At 38.2% G+C, this 18,726-nt stretch overlaps 1 protein-coding gene across 1 annotated transcript; it reads left to right on the top strand.

The window, feature by feature from the left end:
- Positions 1 to 2,927: 2,927 nt before the first annotated feature.
- slc6a3 (solute carrier family 6 member 3) lies at positions 2,928 to 15,778 on the top strand. Its single transcript, XM_040013371.1, has 16 exons — positions 2,928 to 3,720; positions 4,371 to 4,478; positions 4,780 to 4,990; positions 5,914 to 6,045; positions 7,496 to 7,712; positions 9,118 to 9,256; positions 9,470 to 9,604; positions 10,930 to 11,033; positions 11,668 to 11,792; positions 12,043 to 12,155; positions 12,362 to 12,490; positions 12,688 to 12,787; positions 14,329 to 14,429; positions 15,087 to 15,254; positions 15,402 to 15,473; positions 15,570 to 15,778. Exons 2-16 carry the CDS (start codon positions 4,422 to 4,424, stop codon positions 15,591 to 15,593), a joined length of 1,827 nt encoding a protein of 608 aa, XP_039869305.1. The 5' UTR covers positions 2,928 to 3,720; positions 4,371 to 4,421; the 3' UTR covers positions 15,594 to 15,778.
- The last annotated feature ends 2,948 nt before the right edge of the window (positions 15,779 to 18,726 follow it).

Genomic DNA, 18,726 nt, shown 5'->3' with positions numbered 1-18,726 from the left:
ATTCTATTTGTAATTATGAATTTAGCTTTACTGTATAACGCATGTTAAAGATATTGAGGAAAGTGTAATTGCAGTATCAATTCTTAAATTGTTTTAATCTTCCATATATGCCTTACATCTATAACCATGAATTATAAGGTTGATAGAAACGTAGTTAGGCCACATGTTCATACAGTCATCTATTTTCTTGACCTGTTATTGCATAAATGCCTCCCTCTTGAGGAAACACAGAGAAAATGCAGTGTTTTTCTTTTTTTTTTTTTAAGTCCAGTATGTTGAGCTGCGTAGTAGGCTGCATGACGGAGACTGGGGTAGGAGAAATCCATAATGGTACAATTTAAGTTAAATATCTAGCAAATTATGTGACTCACAATAAGTTGAGGTCATGTTTATGAAATGATTTGCACAAGTATATTCAGCCATTTCATTTTCTTCCAGCTCTGTTTTTTGTCAGACATACTTTGGTCACCTCTCTATAGACGTTAATCTCTGTTCTGTTCACCCAGTTCCACCACTGTGAGCCACAGTGAAATGTTTTGACATAAATTATGTGCATGTAACACACTATCCATGTACATAATGGGTTACATACAGACATTCAGAGTTCACAGGGGATGGATGCTAACAATACTGGTCGTCCCTTGACTTTTCCTTTAGTTCCAGAAGTGTGTAATTCAATGAATTTATTTTCCATGCACTCTTGTTACTTAGGGGCCTCTATAGTGTGACCTCTAGTGTGTAGCAAAACTAAGCAATTCTCTCTGCCATTCTGTAAAACATCCAGCAACAATATGCTACCATGCTTGCATAAACATTTAGTACAAAACCTCAGTGTGTATGTACTCCCCGAGCAATTACCATGGCTGAAGACTCTTCAGTCAGTTGAAACCAATTGCTCAATAACTGTATGTAAGACTTATTATTGTTACTTTGTGGTTACCAGAGGCTTTGTATGTAACTGAAAAGTGTTAATGGCATTTTCCCAATTAGAGAACACAAGTAAGTAAAAAAAAAAACTGTTTCAAAAATAATTTATTATTGAATTAGACTTTCAGGAGCCCCCCCTGTGATGCTCAGGAGGTTAAATAGGTTAGTCTGTGGAGGGGAGGAATGTTCTTATTGTCTGAAATGAGTGCTTATGCTCATGACTCAATGGGTTAAGAATTTGTCCTCATTCCTTCTCCTGTGTTTCTTTTTCCCTCCTTTCGTGATCAAGCAGACGGCGCTCACAAGGAGAAAATGGGCTTGTGCGTCTACTAAACCTCTCAAATCATCATCTAGATGTAACTGCTTATTCAAAGGAGAAAACTCATTAGAACGAAAAGGAAAGTTTCAGGTTGTAGTAGTTACCAGCCAGTAATACTGTATAGTCTTCTCATTTTAACATTTTTCTCATTTTTTTTTTCCTTTTGCATTGCCTTTCACTTCCTCCTCTGCCATTCTTTCCTCACCCTCGCCTATCTTCTGCTCCTGCTTGCTCCCCTCCTCCTCCTCGTGACCCTTCTCCTCTGGGTCTCAGCTGTTGCATTTATGAAAACAAGACACTCGATTATGTTCAACTCATCGTTGTCCAAGCTCTGTCGGAAACCTCATAATTCCAGCACGGCTTACATCGACCCAACAACTTCTGATACGAGGCTTGAAGGATGATTGCACTTTAAAGGTGTGTGCGTTGTGTATTGTGTCAGTTGAGCTGGGGTTGGTGGACAATTGATCACCACGATTGGCTTGCAAACAACAAGTTGCCATTCTAAACATGAGTTATACGTCCGTCCAAGGGGAGCAGGCTGATTGGGTTATTCAATGCCCTGGTCCTGCTGTGGTTAAATCTGAAATGGAAGGGGTCTAAGTGTCAGTGCTGATTCTGTTTTGCCTGCTGAACATTACAGGTAATGACATTTTTGCTTGGACACGGTGTGTCACTTGGTCACTGAGATCGTTTTAAAGGTAGAAGGGGGGGTATCAACTAAGAAAGACCTTTGATGTTAACCTTGGGTTTTACACATAAGAGGCAAAATTATTAAAACCTCCCAGAACACCTTACTTCTAGCTCTGCTTCTTACTATTAAACCCCAAAGCAAAGTTTCATTTAGTTCAATTAGTATTTTGTTTGTGTGTGTGTGTTGTTCTTTGTGCGACTGACACTGATTTCAAGTGGGATAGGGTTCGATGCATATTATTATTAGATACGGTTGTCTTTTCTTGCTGCTGCTCACAGTGTTTCATTTCTTTTGAGGGTTTTCGCTAATGCTAGCTACTCCAGGAGACAGGTATTGTTATAAGCTAGTTTGAATCTCAGGTGAAGCCAAGTTAGAGATTTGATTTTGAGAGACTGAATCATTGCAGTTTGTTGCATAATGGTATTCTGTGTTCATGCTGATTCGGCCAAGCCAACCCTTTTGCGTATTTATTTTTGTTTTTTTTGACATTTTTTAAGACAAATTAAAATACATTTTTACTAATTATATATTAAAATTGTTATTGTTATGGCAGCTTATTCAAATCATATATTGGTGATAATGCCTCAGACCCACTGCAAATTAATTTACTGAATAGTTTTATTTTGGAGGTTGAAGGAGCTGTATAGTTTTCTCTCTTTTTTTTTTTTTTTACCACCGTCTTTCTTCTATCACCTTAGTACTTTGGGTATTGAGATTGCAATGAATTGCTGCCAACTGTATTGCTGTTAAAGGTGAGTTCCCTGAACATAAAACCAAGAAAGTCTATGAACAGCTTTAACCACAACCACTCTACCTTATATAAAGGGTGGCTGTAGCTCAGGAGGTAGAGCAGGTCATCTACTGATTGGAAGGTTGGTGGTTTGATCCCTGTTTCCTTCAGTCTGCATATCCTTGGGCAAGATACTAACTATGCATCCATTGGAGTATGAAAGTGTGAATAGTGGATAGAAAGAATAAAAGAAAGTGTGAAATGGTGAATGTGGCATGTCGTATAAAGTGCTTTGAGTTCTCTGGGAGAGTAGGAAAGCGCTATATAAGAATCAGTCCATTTACCAATACAGCTGTAGGTTAGATGCAAAATTAAGGCTTTTCAATGTAATTAATAAAATTATTATTTAAATTTATTTATGTTTTTTAAAAATGTTATTGCACTTTATTTTATAAATCTTTAAGCTTTAAGCTCACTGCTGTCTTATCCGTGGGCCAGAAAAGATTAGGTGCTTATGTTATACAGCTATAATGTATCTGAATCAAGAGGATGATAACGATGCTGAAACTGCATGCATCTGGGAATAAGTGTTGCAATATTGTATTTGCTTTTTATCCCCTCACACTTACATGGATATATGATGGGTGAGAGAGGAGGAGGAAGACATGAAGCTTGATCGAGGAGGGAGGGAGGAGAGTGACGGTGATGGGGGGGTGTTGTTGATTGTTTCTCATATTTCAAGAGTGGTCCCGCAGACAGATCTCCATACAAACCCACAGGGTGCTCGGGGCTCTGTGTGTCTGTCAGTGGAGCCAAGGAGGGTGGGAGGGCTTTCTATAACTCATAGATTGCCAGTTCCTCATCTTTTTCTCTCTTAATTATCATCTTTTTTTCCCCTTCTGTTTGTGCTTAACATCTCTTGCTTTGAGTCTAACTTATCAAGGAAGGTCTGCGTAAATATGATCAGCATCAGTTTACAGCACACTAGAGAACATCAGCACTGGAATTGAATCCAAACTGACATCGGGGTTCAGCTATTATTTCTAAAAGGTAAGAATATCATTTTGTAGTTGAAAATGTTTTGTGCTTTGTAACTCTGTATTTCCCTGTATTAACAGCATTATATATATCCATTATATCCTGTGTTGTTAGTAAAAAAAAAAAAATAATTAATTGCAATTTAATTACAATAATTTGATGTGATCCTTTTGAAAAGATTTAGAGAAAAACAAAAACAAAAAAACACATACACTTTCACATAAAAAGTATTTTTGTGACATAATTTTTAACCAAAATTAAATCTGGAGTACAACATGTTGGTAGATAGTGTGCATCATCAACATACTAGGCCATTCTGCAAGTAAAATGGTTATCAGCACTTGTGAAATAAAACGAGCATGCTGTGATGACCTTGTAGACATGCTCCCCCATCCCTTCTTGTTACCCTCAGTCTGAATCAAATGACTCTCAGTTGTGTTTTCTCTTTCTCTTTCTTATGCCACATTTAATTTTTTTTAAAATATGTATATTTTTGCTACAGTTTCAGTGTTTAAAAGCATCTCAGTATATTGTTCTTAATCCTTAATTTTCATCCTAGTGATCCTTTTGATGATTTTTATACTTGAATCAAAAACCTTATTCTTCACAAAAGGAATAAAAAAAAAAAACCTCCTTTTTTTCTGTCTCATTTTGTGCTCAAGACTTGTCAGCTTTACCTACCGAGATTTCAACTATTACCATTTTGCACCGTGATGTCCTCAGTTGTAGCCCCAGAAAAACCCACCTCCAACACGATGGGTCCAAAAGAGGTCGGTACACATCTAAGACACACAGTGCTGTTACTGTGCAAAGGTCTCAATTTATGAAATGACTGCATTTGCTCTCTCATCTGTGTGACTCATTATATTGTACTAAACTATATAGTGCTAAAGATCAGCATTATACAAATATGATGCTTTTTTTAAAGAATGACAAAAATAGTACAAATAATAGTATTTTACAGTACATTTTTTAATACATCACCATGAATAACATTTCTTATGGTGAATGTGTTTGTAATATTCCATTCTGCATTATGCATGATTGATTTTAAACTTGGTGACCCTTCAGGTGGAGCTGATACTTGTAAAGGAACAGAATGGGGTTCAGTTCACATCGACCACCTTAGTGACTCCAACTCCGACTCAGACTAACCCCAGTGGGGAGGAAGAGAGGGAGACCTGGGGAAAGAAAATTGACTTCCTCCTGTCCGTGATTGGATTTGCTGTGGACCTGGCAAATGTCTGGAGGTTCCCTTATCTCTGCTACAAAAATGGAGGAGGTGAGATTGATGAAGAGACTGATGTGAGGAAACTGTGTTTTTCTTTCTTTCTTTCTTTCTTTCTTTCTTTCTTTCTTTCTTTCTTTCTTTCTTTCTTTCTTTCTTTTGCCCCAGTCCAGGGGATTAGTCTGCCACATTGAGAGGGGTAGGAGGGCATAAACATGGTGACTGTGCTGAGCAAAGGCAAATAAGAAAAATAATGAAACAGAGAGAGAAGAAGGCGGAGAAAAGGAGGAATTAGTTACAGGCTAGAGTACTTTATGCATGCATGTACTACATGCACATGTTTGTGTGTGCTTCAGATCTGTGTGTATGATGGCCGCTGTTTTCGTCTTATTTCAACCCTTTACAGAGATCAAAATAGGGGAAAAACCACCACAGCTGTTCTGAATAGATTAGCTCTAACAATCAGTGTCACTAATTATGGCTGTTTAACATAGAGCTCTCATTATGTTTAAGAGCTGTAAATGATGCTGCAGCTATGGTCAAGGCTAACACACAGCCTTTCACGTCACTAAGTCTAATATGTATATAAGGAAATATGACAAAAGTTCTGTCAGAGGCATAAACTTTATCTTCAAAGACAAACTACACTTTTATATATGAGCCCCCTCTTTTGAAAATTGTGTTTTCATCTTATTAGAATAGTCAATTATTGGAGTAAAGAGGGCAAAAGTAACCTGTCTATCGTACAGTGGCAGTTTGACATAGAAAGAAAAATGTAAAAATACTAAATACTACATTTTCATAATCTGCGTTGACACTGCATATGATCCTGTAAACTGGCACTAAACTGATGCTGTTCTTTGAATTTACAGGTGTGAACATGTCTGCAAGACATAAGTAAATAAATGTATTTCTTTTTAAAATTGTGTGTGTGTGTGTGTGTGTGTGTGTGTGTGTGTGTGTGTGTGTGTGTGTAGGTGCATTTCTGGTGCCGTACCTGTTTTTCATGGTGATAGCAGGCATGCCACTCTTCTACATGGAGCTGGCTCTGGGTCAGTATAACAGAGAGGGGGCAGCAGGAGTCTGGAAGATATGCCCCATATTTAAAGGTAGGAAAGTAAAATGTATGAAGGTAAAATCAAATGTGACAGACCCTTACTCACATATGCAAACACTCGAGGATATACGCACACCCTCTTAGGAATATAATAAATGTATCATGGGACGAGTTACATTTTTCTGTATGTCCATCTGCCTACATGGCTGTCTGTCTGCTAACATTCTCCCTTTAATCCCTACGTGTCTTTCTGTCTGCTTGCCTGCCCACATGCCTGCCTGTCCACATGCCAGTCTCTTTTGTCTGCTTGTCTCTGAGCTGAGCAGCGACAGGCATTGTTTATCCCTCCCGGAACATCAGGTTCTGCTGGCACTCACATGGAAAGCAAATGAAAATTGGGCTTTTAGACTTTTATTCTGATTGTCCGCATCCTTTTGTGTCACCCAGTGGCAGGTAACACTGGCTGATGCTTGTTCTGGGTACTTTTCAACACACCGTTAAGCAAAGCGCAGTTCAGGAGAAATGCCATCCAAACATACACTAATGGAGAAACAAACATGAAGTCCGACTCACGTTTCTAAGCAAAGTCATGAGTTGAAAATATAATGATACACTTTACTTGGCTCTGTTTTTTACGCTTTTTAAACAAGCTTTAATTTGTGTGCATTCATCCGTCGCTTTCTCTGAATTCCCTTTGATTTTTTAGAAGAAGTTACCTCTGATAACAGCAGACCATCTGTTGCTCCACAGTGAGAAGCCATAAGGCTGTCTTGTGTGGCATCGTGCCCTTGTTGGTCTGAAGGTGGCCCGCAGTGTGTACGTGTTGCTTCGTGTTTTTCGTCTATGTGTGTTCCTTGGAGCATGTGCCGTCTGTCAGGGACCACACAGAGTACGTTGACGTTCTAATCACACGCTTCACTCTCTCTCTGTCTCTCAGCAGGGGGATAACAGTAATTATTCAAATACACGTACACATGCCCGTATTGACAGTAATTATTCTGATCAAAAAGCTGGTTTCCTCCCAGGATCAATCCATTTGAAGAAAAAAGGACTTAGAAAGGGTTGGTGAAGGGAGATTGAGAGATAGCACGGCCGCATGTGGCGCTAATAAGAGAGATGGCTCCCTGGACAAATATCACATCCACATTACAAAGAAATCAATAAGGCACAGTTGCAGTTATGCTTCCTAGCAAAGGTTAACATTTAAATACAGCCTTAGAAGAGTGGACATTGTTTCTGATTTACAGAAAGGGTAGATGGATTGATAATTAAGGCATAAAGAGGCAGCGTTTGAAGGTTGTTTCTTTTTTTGTGAGACTGCAGGCATGTAGCACTGGCTACTCTGGCTACTGTATACTCACAGTGTGCTTTATGGTGTGCACTAACAATATGTTATGTCTGGTCACGAGAAAGACAGTAATATTATTAGTATTAGTAGTAATATTCTTCAGTATTGTATCCTTAGTGTCTATGATATTCATAACTTATGTTTCCCTCAACAGGCGTAGGCTTTACAGTGATCCTCATCTCCCTCTATGTTGGTTTCTACTATAACGTCATCATCTCATGGGCAATGTTCTACCTCTTCTCCTCTTTCACTGGCGAGCTACCGTGGGTTCATTGCAACAACACGTGGAACAGTCCAAACTGCTCCGACTGGGCTGACAACGGCTCAGTCAGTGACATTTACAAAGCCACCCCGGCTCAGGAGTATTTTGAGTAAGTTGGCCTGATCTTCAGCTTTAGCACACTATTTGTAAGGAGTAAAAAAGGTTGCTTAGATAGTCCTGCACATGTCTACTGCATGAGGTATGATGTGTTTGGTTGGAGTGCAGTAATGGAATGCCTTTGCAGCCTAAATAGCTGAGATATATTATAACAGAGAATCAGAAATGCACAGTTTGGCTGCATTTAGCCAATATTGCCTTCCTTTATGAAGCTGACCAGGTGTCTCCTATTTCAGCAAGTGAAAGGGGTTGTTCTGCTGTGACAGATGCAGTATTTCATCCACGTTAGATAAAATGGCAGTGGGCTATTTATGCACAACCACCTGCAGACAATTTGACTATATCAGCTGAAAATTGGCTGATCTTATTTAGTCTCATCTGTTAGGCTGCCTCTAAATTTATGGATCAAGGCAAAAACAATATCCACTGAATTTAGTCTTTAACGTGACACATGCTTGGTAACTATCTAGAATAAAGTAGACTTTGAACGTTGTCACCTTTAGGCAGTTTTCCCATCTTAGCTGCCATTTGTGATAATGTAATTCATTATAATGCATTATTTTCAGCACTTGCAACAGATGCAGCGACACTTGGTGCAGCATCTGGTCAGACAGCCTGAGGTCTCAAATCTCCCTTTAGGTGAAGCTCAAGTATCATCTTTCAGAAACAGGGACTGGATGTAAAGCCAATCTTATGAAGGGTATCTGGAGCCTGGTTTATACTTCAGTTTCTGATATGAATAATAATATTATAATGAACTTTAGTCATTTTTATCTTGATTGCAGCAGTTATTATGATTACATCTGGAATCAGTGAACCCTGAATATCCTACTCAGTACATACAGTACATACAGTACATACAGTACTGTATGTACTTTAGATGTGTGTGTTTTAGTAATGGTATTTTACGTCCTGTAGTTCATATGGAACATATTTAAACATATATTTATTTGGTGTTGATACATTTTCATGACAGAAATAATAAAATAGGTTATTTTTTTTCTTTTTAAATGTCTGGAGAGAAGTCAACAGAGGTGTTGCTTTACCTTCTGTTGCATATGTTCTTTTTATTCTTTTTTTTTAAGGCGCTAAGCTCTCGTCAGAAAAAAACGGAACCCTTTGGATTTAGTGCAGTAACTATGGTGACTAAAAACTCAGAAATTAGCTACAATGTTAAGCCCAGTGCAGACGATGGATTGGTGTCAACAATGTGTGACATGAAATTCTGGTGACAGCTTTTTAGGCCAGTATTCTTGAGCTCATCCTGTCTCTTCACACCTCTGTTAAGTGAAGTCTTTCTAAATTTGAATGTGCTCATACATACAAGACAGTCAGTGTACACTAAATGGTGATTTAGGAGTCACCATGCCTCTTGCTTGAATGTTCTCCTTTCTCAGAAGGGCAGTACTCCATATCCAGGACAGTAACGGCATTGATAACCTGGGTCGTCCACGTTGGCAGCTGACTTCCTGTCTAGCTGTGGTTATTGTTCTGCTCTACTTCAGTCTCTGGAAGGGAGTCAAGACTTCTGGCAAGGTAACATATAAGATAGCAGACATTAATTACTGTTATATTTGCAAAACTAAAAATCTAAGTGAGTCATGGTGCACAGTGACTTTAACAGCATAGCAGTCAAATGCAGCACCATCTTTAAATGCATGATTGTTCTGCATGCATGTATCTTTTTCTTGTGTGTATCATGTGAGTGTGTGTGTGTGTGTGTGTGTGTACCTTGTGTGACTCTTTCAGGTTGTGTGGATCACAGCCACCATGCCCTATGTGGTCTTGACTGTGCTGCTGCTCCGCGGAGTCACCCTGCCTGGAGCCATTGATGGCATTAAGGCCTACCTCTCCGTGGACTTCCTAAGACTCTGTGACGCCAAGGTGAGCGCCAAAAGAAGAAAGAGGAGACACAAGTGAAGTGAGAGTGACAGTGTTCCACAAGAAGAAGATATAGTATGAGGGGAAATACTGTGGCTTTATTTACATTTTCACTTGTATTTCCGGTATTTAATTTTTACACTTGCATGTAAAGAGACTCCAATACTAAAAAATGAAGAATGCACAACTACAACAATTTTTTTTTAACATATCATACTACTGTGCTTAACAGGAGTTCTCATGGCAGGGAATTGTAACTTGTACCTGTTGCTTGACATCCAATGCAAAGCCAGTGTATAGGTCAAAACCAACACATACTGCAACAACTAACGCTGATAAATTTAAAATTTAAGCATTTAAAGTCCTAGATCTTGATGAATGATATTCTTATCAACCCAAAATGTGATATAACATAATCCAAGAAAGTATTTTATAGCTGTAGATTTGTTGGCATAGTTATAGATTTTCTGAGATAAATAACCAAAACAGAAAAAAACAAAACAACAACTCAGAAAAAAGGGTAGAAAATACAGGCTGTATATAAAAGATGGAAGTGGCCATCAATAAAAGAAAGTCTAAATCTGTGTTTTATCTTAGTTTATTTTATTTTAGTCTAGTTTAGTTTAGTTTAATTATGGTTCCACAAAGAGTGATTTAGACAACACACCTGCTCACACACAAAAAATGTTGACACATAAAATTCTGAGCTCAAGTCCACAGATTAAGAGAACCTGAAACAGCGATAACAGAAAAAAAGCATAATGAAGTTTTATTTGCTTAACAAACAAGAAGCATAACAAGAGCATTGGGCTCTACTATTGCTATCCTCTATGTCTACTGTTAAATTAACCCTTTAATTTTATTGTGCCAAAAGCCTGAATGTGGAATTATTTCAGTGCAAGTAAACACAGCATTGTTTTAATTGCTACCTTCCCTGGAGGCAATAAAGAAATTTGAGAAAACTACTTGTGTCACTCATTTCAAATATTTTTCTTATCCATGAAACTTCCTATCACAATATAAATATCTAATTTAGCTTAACACTAGGTGTTGAGGGTCCCAATAAATCCACATGCGTGACTAAAGGATTCATTTATGATAGTGAAAGCAAGGACAGAGATTGAGAGATGCACGGGAGCAATTGGAGAATTAGATTAGATAGATGCATGGAGCAGTAATTTGCAAAATTACCCCCCGTATTCACAAGCGTCTTTCATCTGCTGCTGTTGAATGAGTTTCCTGCAATTATCTCTAATAATGGCTTTTTCCCTCTCCTGTGCCTTTTGTTTGCCGCTTCACACAAGTGCGCTTGTTCTTTCTCTCCCCAGGTCTGGATTGAGGCAGCAACGCAGATCTGTTTCTCGCTGGGAGTGGGGTTTGGTGTGCTAATTGCCTTTTCCAGCTACAACAAATTCAGCAACAACTGTTACAGGTACGGATACACGGGGAGAGGCAGGTGGGAATTCACGGAGGCACACGGAGGTGGGGAAGCTGATTCTGCAAGCACACATGCAACATAAGCAGGTGAATTACAATAACCTTTGAAGCTCCTTGAAACCCTCTATGTCTTTGACACCAAGCTGCGCAGCAGACTACTTTAGATGTTACACCAATCAAAACTGTTGCACTCTTTGAAAATCATCTGCGACCCACAGGTGGCTTTTATCTCCCCCTTTTTGCCCTTTAAAAAAATGCTTCTGATAACTAACACTTCGAGGATTCCATAAAAGCATAAACTCGCTTTTAACGTACCATTTAATCTTAAGAAGGTTATTGCTGTTTTGTTTTTTTGTTTTTTTTAATGAAAAGAACAACTCACTAGTTTGTCACATGATGCAAGATACTGAAAATCTGACAGAGCAATCTATCTAGATCTAGATCAGTCAAAGGTTTCCTAAGCTGATGTCAAGCCTGTACATAAATTTTTTTTTAAGTGCATCCCTGATTCACAGCTGGTCTGGTCAGTTATGTAGATATTGACTGTGTGCTGGCTGATGATATATTGACAAAGTGTTTTACATTCTTATTATGGACTATCGTGTTTCTGCCTTCTTTTATTGATCCAGGGACGCCATCATTACCAGCTCCATCAACTCTTTAACAAGTTTCTTCTCTGGCTTTGTGGTTTTCTCCTTCCTTGGGTACATGTCCCAAAAGCACAACGTGGCTCTAGACAAAGTTGCAAGAGACGGTATGATTGTTTATTGTTGATTATGCAAAGCTTTGTAAACTGTTTAATTTTGAGTTTAAAATGTCATAAAACTGAGGGGAAGGCTATAAGGCTGTTGATTTTGGCTAATCCACAACATCCATTTTTGTTCTACCTCCTCTTTTACTTTTATTTTATATTTGCTAGAAGGGGAAATAGTTTGAGCACTACATTTTGTTTTGCGCTGCTGTTCACCTTTGCTCTTTTTTTCATGGTTTTTGTGCTCTTTTAGGTGCTGGATTAGTTTTTGTCATTTACCCCGAAGCCATTGCAACACTACCCGGGTCATCAATTTGGGCAGTTATCTTCTTCATCATGCTGTTGACTCTGGGCATTGACAGTGCAGTGAGTATCCACACAGACACTCACAGTTACATCCCTTTGGTCAGTCAAATAGCATACCTTTTCTGTGCCAAATTACTGTTTTTCATTACTCTCAAATATATAGTCTAGGAGCAGTAACTATCCAAGCATCGACGGGCCTCTTCAGTGACTTAACAGCTCAGGACTGACTTTTTCTTTCTTTCTAACTGCTGTGTTTTTTGTTGTAGATGGGTGGCATGGAATCAGTGATCACGGGACTAATTGATGAATTCAAATTCCTCCACAAGCACAGAGAGCTGTTCACCCTCTTTATTGTTGTTTCCACTTTTCTCATCTCCCTCTTCTGTGTGACAAATGTAAGTCTCTTATTGAGGAGTCTGTGTTTAATGGCATGCACATCATGTTAGTGTGCTAGTTAGTATTTATCCTTGCGCTGTGGTTAAACTCTAGTGTTTGCATATGTACAGACATAATATCTGCAAAACTGTCTAAAAACAAGGTAACAGTAGAAAACTTACAGGCATTATTTTCTTTCTCTCCTCTTCCTCTCCAGGGAGGGATGTATGTGTTTACTCTGCTGGACCACTTTGCAGCAGGAACATCGATTCTGTTTGGAGTGCTTATTGAAGCCATCGGTATAGCGTGGTTCTATGGTGAGAAAGATGGACTAAAGAAAAGAGGCAGGGGGATGATTTTTTTTCATGGCCAACAAAGCTGATGCTTTATTAAGGGTTTGATGAGAAATCTTTTCGCATAAGTCATCTGTGCCTCAATGCAACATATTTCTATTAGATGTAAGAATATTGCTGCCAGACGATCCATTCCTACTGGCCACTTCACTCTCTGACCAAATCTCTACCCAAGTCACAAGCATATACAGTACCTGTGGGGCTTGCAAGATGAAGACGAATTCTAACCATTGCCCGTGTGAATCTTTGTGCTCACTCAGCAGTGATGAAGAACTATATAAAGAAAATTGTATCTTGGGAATCAGCTGCCTCATATCTAGATCGCAGGCTCTTGTGTGCAAGTCAAACTCTCTCCATGTGACCAGATTCTTATGATACTCCATTTAACATAATTTTTGTCAATAACAAATTAAATTATTTGTGAATGACATCAGACAGAGGAAGAAAATAAAAAAAATTATTATATTTACAGGGTAAGAGGCACTGTATAGAAAGACACCTCTAATTTTGGTAGGAGCTCATGAAGACAAATATTAGACCCCTGTGTGCTCTTTAGTGACCTCTTGTGGTTCTGTAGATAATTGCAGTAATGATAGCCATCTAGGTCCCCCCCCCCCCAGAAGGAAGGGGTAAGTCTATGTGTGTTTGATTTTTTTTCATTGATTTTCACCGACAGCAATAACAGCTTAAAAGAAAAACAAGCAAATTTAAAAAAAATAACAATAATTGAGTGGAAATTCTAGACCCTATTCGGAAACACCAGCAGACAGAAAAACAATTTAAAGGTCAGAGACTGAGTTTCTTGTCTAATGTCTAATAAGTATGACTATGAAGAGGTGCATAAAGGACTAAATACTAAGCAGGCCCCGGGCAATGAGGTCAACATATTGCCCCACTTTGGTGGGTCCTGACCTTGGCAAGTCAGATAAATCAAGCCTAAGGCTTTAGGGGGCCTTTTTCTGGCTCTTTTCCCCCCAATACTCATAACTGCTGACAGAAATGCTTGACCCCGGCCACTGTGGTCTTTTGATCTGCACTCCACTGCATAAGTACATCTAGCAGTGCGGAATACCTGGCAGTCGTTCCGGATCTATTCCTCTGCGGTGAGAGATGCCTTCAGGACAGGAAGGCACAAAGGCAAAATGCAGCCAAGGAATAAGAGAAGCAAAATCATGACAAAGGTGAAAAATGGTGCAGCAGCTCATAATGGTTAGCTTTGCAGAATGACGTTGGTTAATGCAAATAGTTTAATGGTATGCTGTATTTTTAACCTCTGGTATTACAGGTTTTTTGTATTAGACTTAACTTTCAATTTAAATGTATACACATGGAGCATGAGCACACACCCTGCGTTGATAATGCTCATACCAAAATTTCTCTTGGAATTGTGCAGAGAGAAAGACAGAGAGATTGTTCTTCTTATGCTCCAAGCTAATATACAGTACTGTAACTCTGCTTTTCTTTAACCATGTCATGGTAATATTGAGTATTTCTGTGTGTTTTAGGAGTGGACCGTTTCAGCGATGACATTGAGGAGATGATTGGCCACCGACCAGGCAGGTACTGGAGGCTATGCTGGAAGTTTGTCAGTCCCTGCTTCCTCCTGGTGAGTCATACAAACCCCAGCAAGTGAAAGTTAAAAAATGTGAAATCAAAAGATGCATAAAACTTAGACTGTAGTTTGATCTGATTCTCCTCTCATCAGTGTTTTGTTTTTATCATGATAACCAAACAAAGTTTGACTTTTAAACAGAGAATTTAGTTTTCCACAGACAAAATGTGACCTCAATACCAGAAATAAAAAAGCATGTTTAATTTTGCATTTAAAAAAGTCAACAGACCTGCTGAATGAATAAAGTAGCTATTCAACCCCCATACATTAACCCTATCATTATCTCACTGCTTAGCTTTTGATTCACATTCACACTGAGTATAAATCAGATTGTTCATATCCTCTGCTTATGTCTTGCAGTACACTCACACAACTATATGTCAGCAGCAAAACACTGTTACTACAGCATCTTCTTCCAAATACGTACACAAAGGAAACAACTTCACTGGATATTATTATTCCCTAGTCTCTCATCTTTCCTGGGGTGGCTAAGGCATGTGATTCACTCATCATGAGAATGAATGATTGAGTTCATTTCTTACTATGCTTTCCATTTTAACATCAGCCACAAGTGTTGTCTTGCAATAATCTTACCTCCTTTTAATCAGTGGTTTTTCAGGTCATGTGTGTTCATAAATCTCTTTCCCATAGTTCATGGTTGTGGTGAGCTTTGCCACATTTAACCCCCCAAACTATGGCTCCTACATGTTTCCTGCATGGGCTAACATGCTTGGGTGGTGTCTGGCCATGTCCTCAATGACCATGGTGCCTCTCTATGCCATCTACAAACTGTGCACACTGCCTGGAAAGTTTTGCGACGTAAGTCTATAAGCTCCAAAATCTTTTCAGATGATTCTTATCCATACTAATCTTCCATCTTTAGCTGCCTTTGTCATGATGGAGCTCTTTCTTGATTAATTAAGTGGAGTGTATGACAAGAGTTAATTACTCTTTTCCCTTGAACAGAGATTGGCTTATGCCATCACCCCAGAGACAGAGCATCATCTGGTAGACAACGGGGAGGTCCGGCAGTTCACTGTAAGAGTTAATTCAATCATACTTTATGGTAATTTGTACGGGAGCACAGTGCTGTAATTTATTTCTTTGACGCATTGCACTTTTCCCCCCCCACAGTTGCATCACTGGTTGGTGGTCTGAGGGCTACAGAGAGAGTGGGAAAGAAAGAAAGAGAGAGAGAGTGCGAGAGAGAAAAAGAGAGAGGATGACTGCATGGACACTGAGTGAATGCATGCACAGTAAATGTCCAAGGAACAAAGAAGAGGAGAGCAGTTTATTTAAAAACAATGATAATGGTGGTGGGAAGTTTAAAAGTGCCAAGAAAACACACACACACACACACACACACACACACACACACACACACACACACACACACACACACACACACAATGAAATCGTAGTGTTCTTTAATTTTGTGTGAAGCTGTGCATTGGACAACTCCACCATTTAATTACTGCTAGTGAATGGGATTCAGTTAAACAGTTCATGTGGTGTTCAGCCTGTTCTTTTCCATAAATGCAAAGGTCCCTGAATGCAGCTTGCTAAGTAGCAGTGTGAGAAATGTTCTTGGATATTTTTGCATTAGCCATTCCCAATAACGACCAATGAAAGCTCCAAGAAAATGAATGCTGTATGTTTAGATGCCCATGGATATTTGTCAACATGACAACTGTGGAAGATGTTGAGGTGCTACACACAAACAATGTCACGTTTTATTTATGTTGGTTTGTTTCATTTTCAGTTAGCTGATAAAGTTCAAACAGCATGTGGCCTTTATTTTCATTACCTTTATGTTTTTATTGTTGTTATTGTTCTGGGTGAAAAATCTTCAAATATTCAGCGCTCAGAAATAATTGAAATGCTGAGCGCTCTAAGTTTTACTGAATCCCAGTCCATATTATGTTAATGTCGCTATATATCTGTTTGCTGTTTCTGTTAAAAGACTGTTATGAAGTTAGGATTCCTGCAGAGCATATTTCACCAGGTTTTTACTTTATTTCCAATTCCAATATTTCATTAAACTAAAATGACATGAGAGTAAAAAGGAGCTTTTACTCTGAGCTCATTCACTTCGCATCACAACGTAATTCTTTAGGTTAAAAATCACAAAATACGCTGAAGATAAAACTGTCATTTATTACAGCTGCCCTGGAGTCACATGAGCTCAACACCAATTCTAAAGTTTAAAAGAACGTACTGATAGACAAAAAAAAAAAGCATTAGCCACACTGCTGATTTAATCGACCAAAGAGCACAGTGAGTTAAAAAAAAATTCAGATATCTCGTCATCTAATGAGAATATTTTGCCAAGGGACGTACTTTCTTTTAAACTGTACACAGCTCATCTTAGAAGATCATTAACTCTTTACACATTGTAACAAATCGTGTCCCCACCCCTTCCTCAAAAGTTTCAGGTTGTGATTTGGCGACAATGACTGTCACATTTCCTCCAGAAAGCATAAAGCTTTAATTTCACAGTTTACACAGTCTTAACCAGTATTTCAAGACTGTTTGAAAGCTGCTTTTTATTGAACTGCAAATAAATAGTGTGTAATGTAACAAACTGGTATATCTGTGTAAGTAAATGTAATGTAGAGAGCCTTGTATTGTACTGTATGATATTAAATAACTGCAAACACACAAACGCACATATATTCATATAAGATTTACATACATTTTCTTCCTCTTGCAAACTCTTTCTGTTTAATCAGAAAACAAGTAATCCTTCCCAAACAGGTCAATAATGACTTGTTATCACTCCTTATGGTACATGTAACACTATGTCCCAAATTGTATGCCTGTGCTGCTGTACTGTGCCTTGTGGTGTTTACAACTGTATAATTTTGTTTTGTACTGTCAAATAAAGTATAATTAATTCAATTTAAATATACCTCATTGTTTTCTCTTTTAACCAACAGCAACAACAATAACGATAATACTTTCTTTTCCTTTCTTTCTGGCACTGTGATGGCTTTATAGAAGTTAGCACCTAAATACATTTTTTAAGTAACTGCTGATCAGTGAAGCTATTACTTTACATCATTTTTATTAAATATTAATCTGGTATGATCATTAGGAGCACAAATGTCAGGGTTCCACTCGAACAATTTTGTGAACGAAAACCAGAAGGTTTATTGATCCCTCATAACGTTGTCTTCAGTATTCCAAAAGAGACATTTTAGCCATCTACCCTCCAGGCATGTCTGTATTCAAGTGATTTATTCTGACTAAACAGATAACCACTAAACTGAAAAACATAAACACAGCCCGCATGTTGTGAAAAGCACCGATAATTGAGCTCTTTCAAGATTGGTCAGCGTGACCCAGACTCTGTGGTGTTCATTACTGTAACAAGTGCGTTAGACAAATGGTTTCAGAGGCAGTCCACAGAAACATAATATTCCTTATCCATCAAGACAAACATTTGGGTACAATTGATGATTAAAAAGCACGATCTCTCAAAAGAGATCAAAAGTTTAACTTCCTGGTTATTAAATGACACTGTAAGGGTTGATTTGTCATTCAGAATGAAAAGATGATTAATTCACTGCAATTTGAAATAGACTTTACTTAGTTACTTACAGTTTGCTAATTGATGTGTACTAGTGATGGGAAGCACTAATGTAACATTCTACATTCTGCATTTGTTAAAGATTCCCAAATGTTGTTGTTTTAAAATAAAGGTTTCATTAGTGTTCAGTGCATCTGACCTCATTTCTAAGGCATCATATATCATAGTTTTATCAAAGCTTAGCATGTTTTAAAATTATTCAATTAATTTAAATGAGGAAATAGATCACGAGAGTACATGACATTTTACAATGTGTCATTATTTATTTAAAAAAATCTAAGTCAAAATGCAAAAACAGCATGTGAAAAACTAAGCACCTCAGTTTTTCATGCAATAATTTTGCATTTTAGCTTAGTTTTTGTTAAATAAATGATGCCGTTGTTATGTATTGTTATTATGCAATTTTCGACCCTGCTAAAGGACAGATGATCTTTTTATGATTCCTGATATGTAAAATCTTAGAATCGACAATGGGTACACTTTATTCTTACCCTGAGTGTATATATAAATATGTATGGGACACTGAGCATAATGAAGAAGTTCTGGGGATCAGAATATGTATCTTTAAATATTTAAATTTGGCTAGTTTGCCTTCAAGGTTATTTTCTCAGGCATGTAGAGAAGTCCTGTTCGTTAAGCAATTTCACCACAGACCTGAAACTTGCACCAAACAGCTTTTGCTCATGAAGAAACTAGATC

Source organism: Simochromis diagramma, unplaced genomic scaffold (genome assembly GCF_900408965.1).
Source record: "Simochromis diagramma unplaced genomic scaffold, fSimDia1.1 OVJJ01000618.1, whole genome shotgun sequence".
NCBI classification, from domain to species: Eukaryota; Metazoa; Chordata; class Actinopteri; order Cichliformes; family Cichlidae; genus Simochromis; species Simochromis diagramma.
Note: the sequence above shows the minus strand (reverse complement) of the source record. Positions and strands in the feature narration are given on the sequence as shown.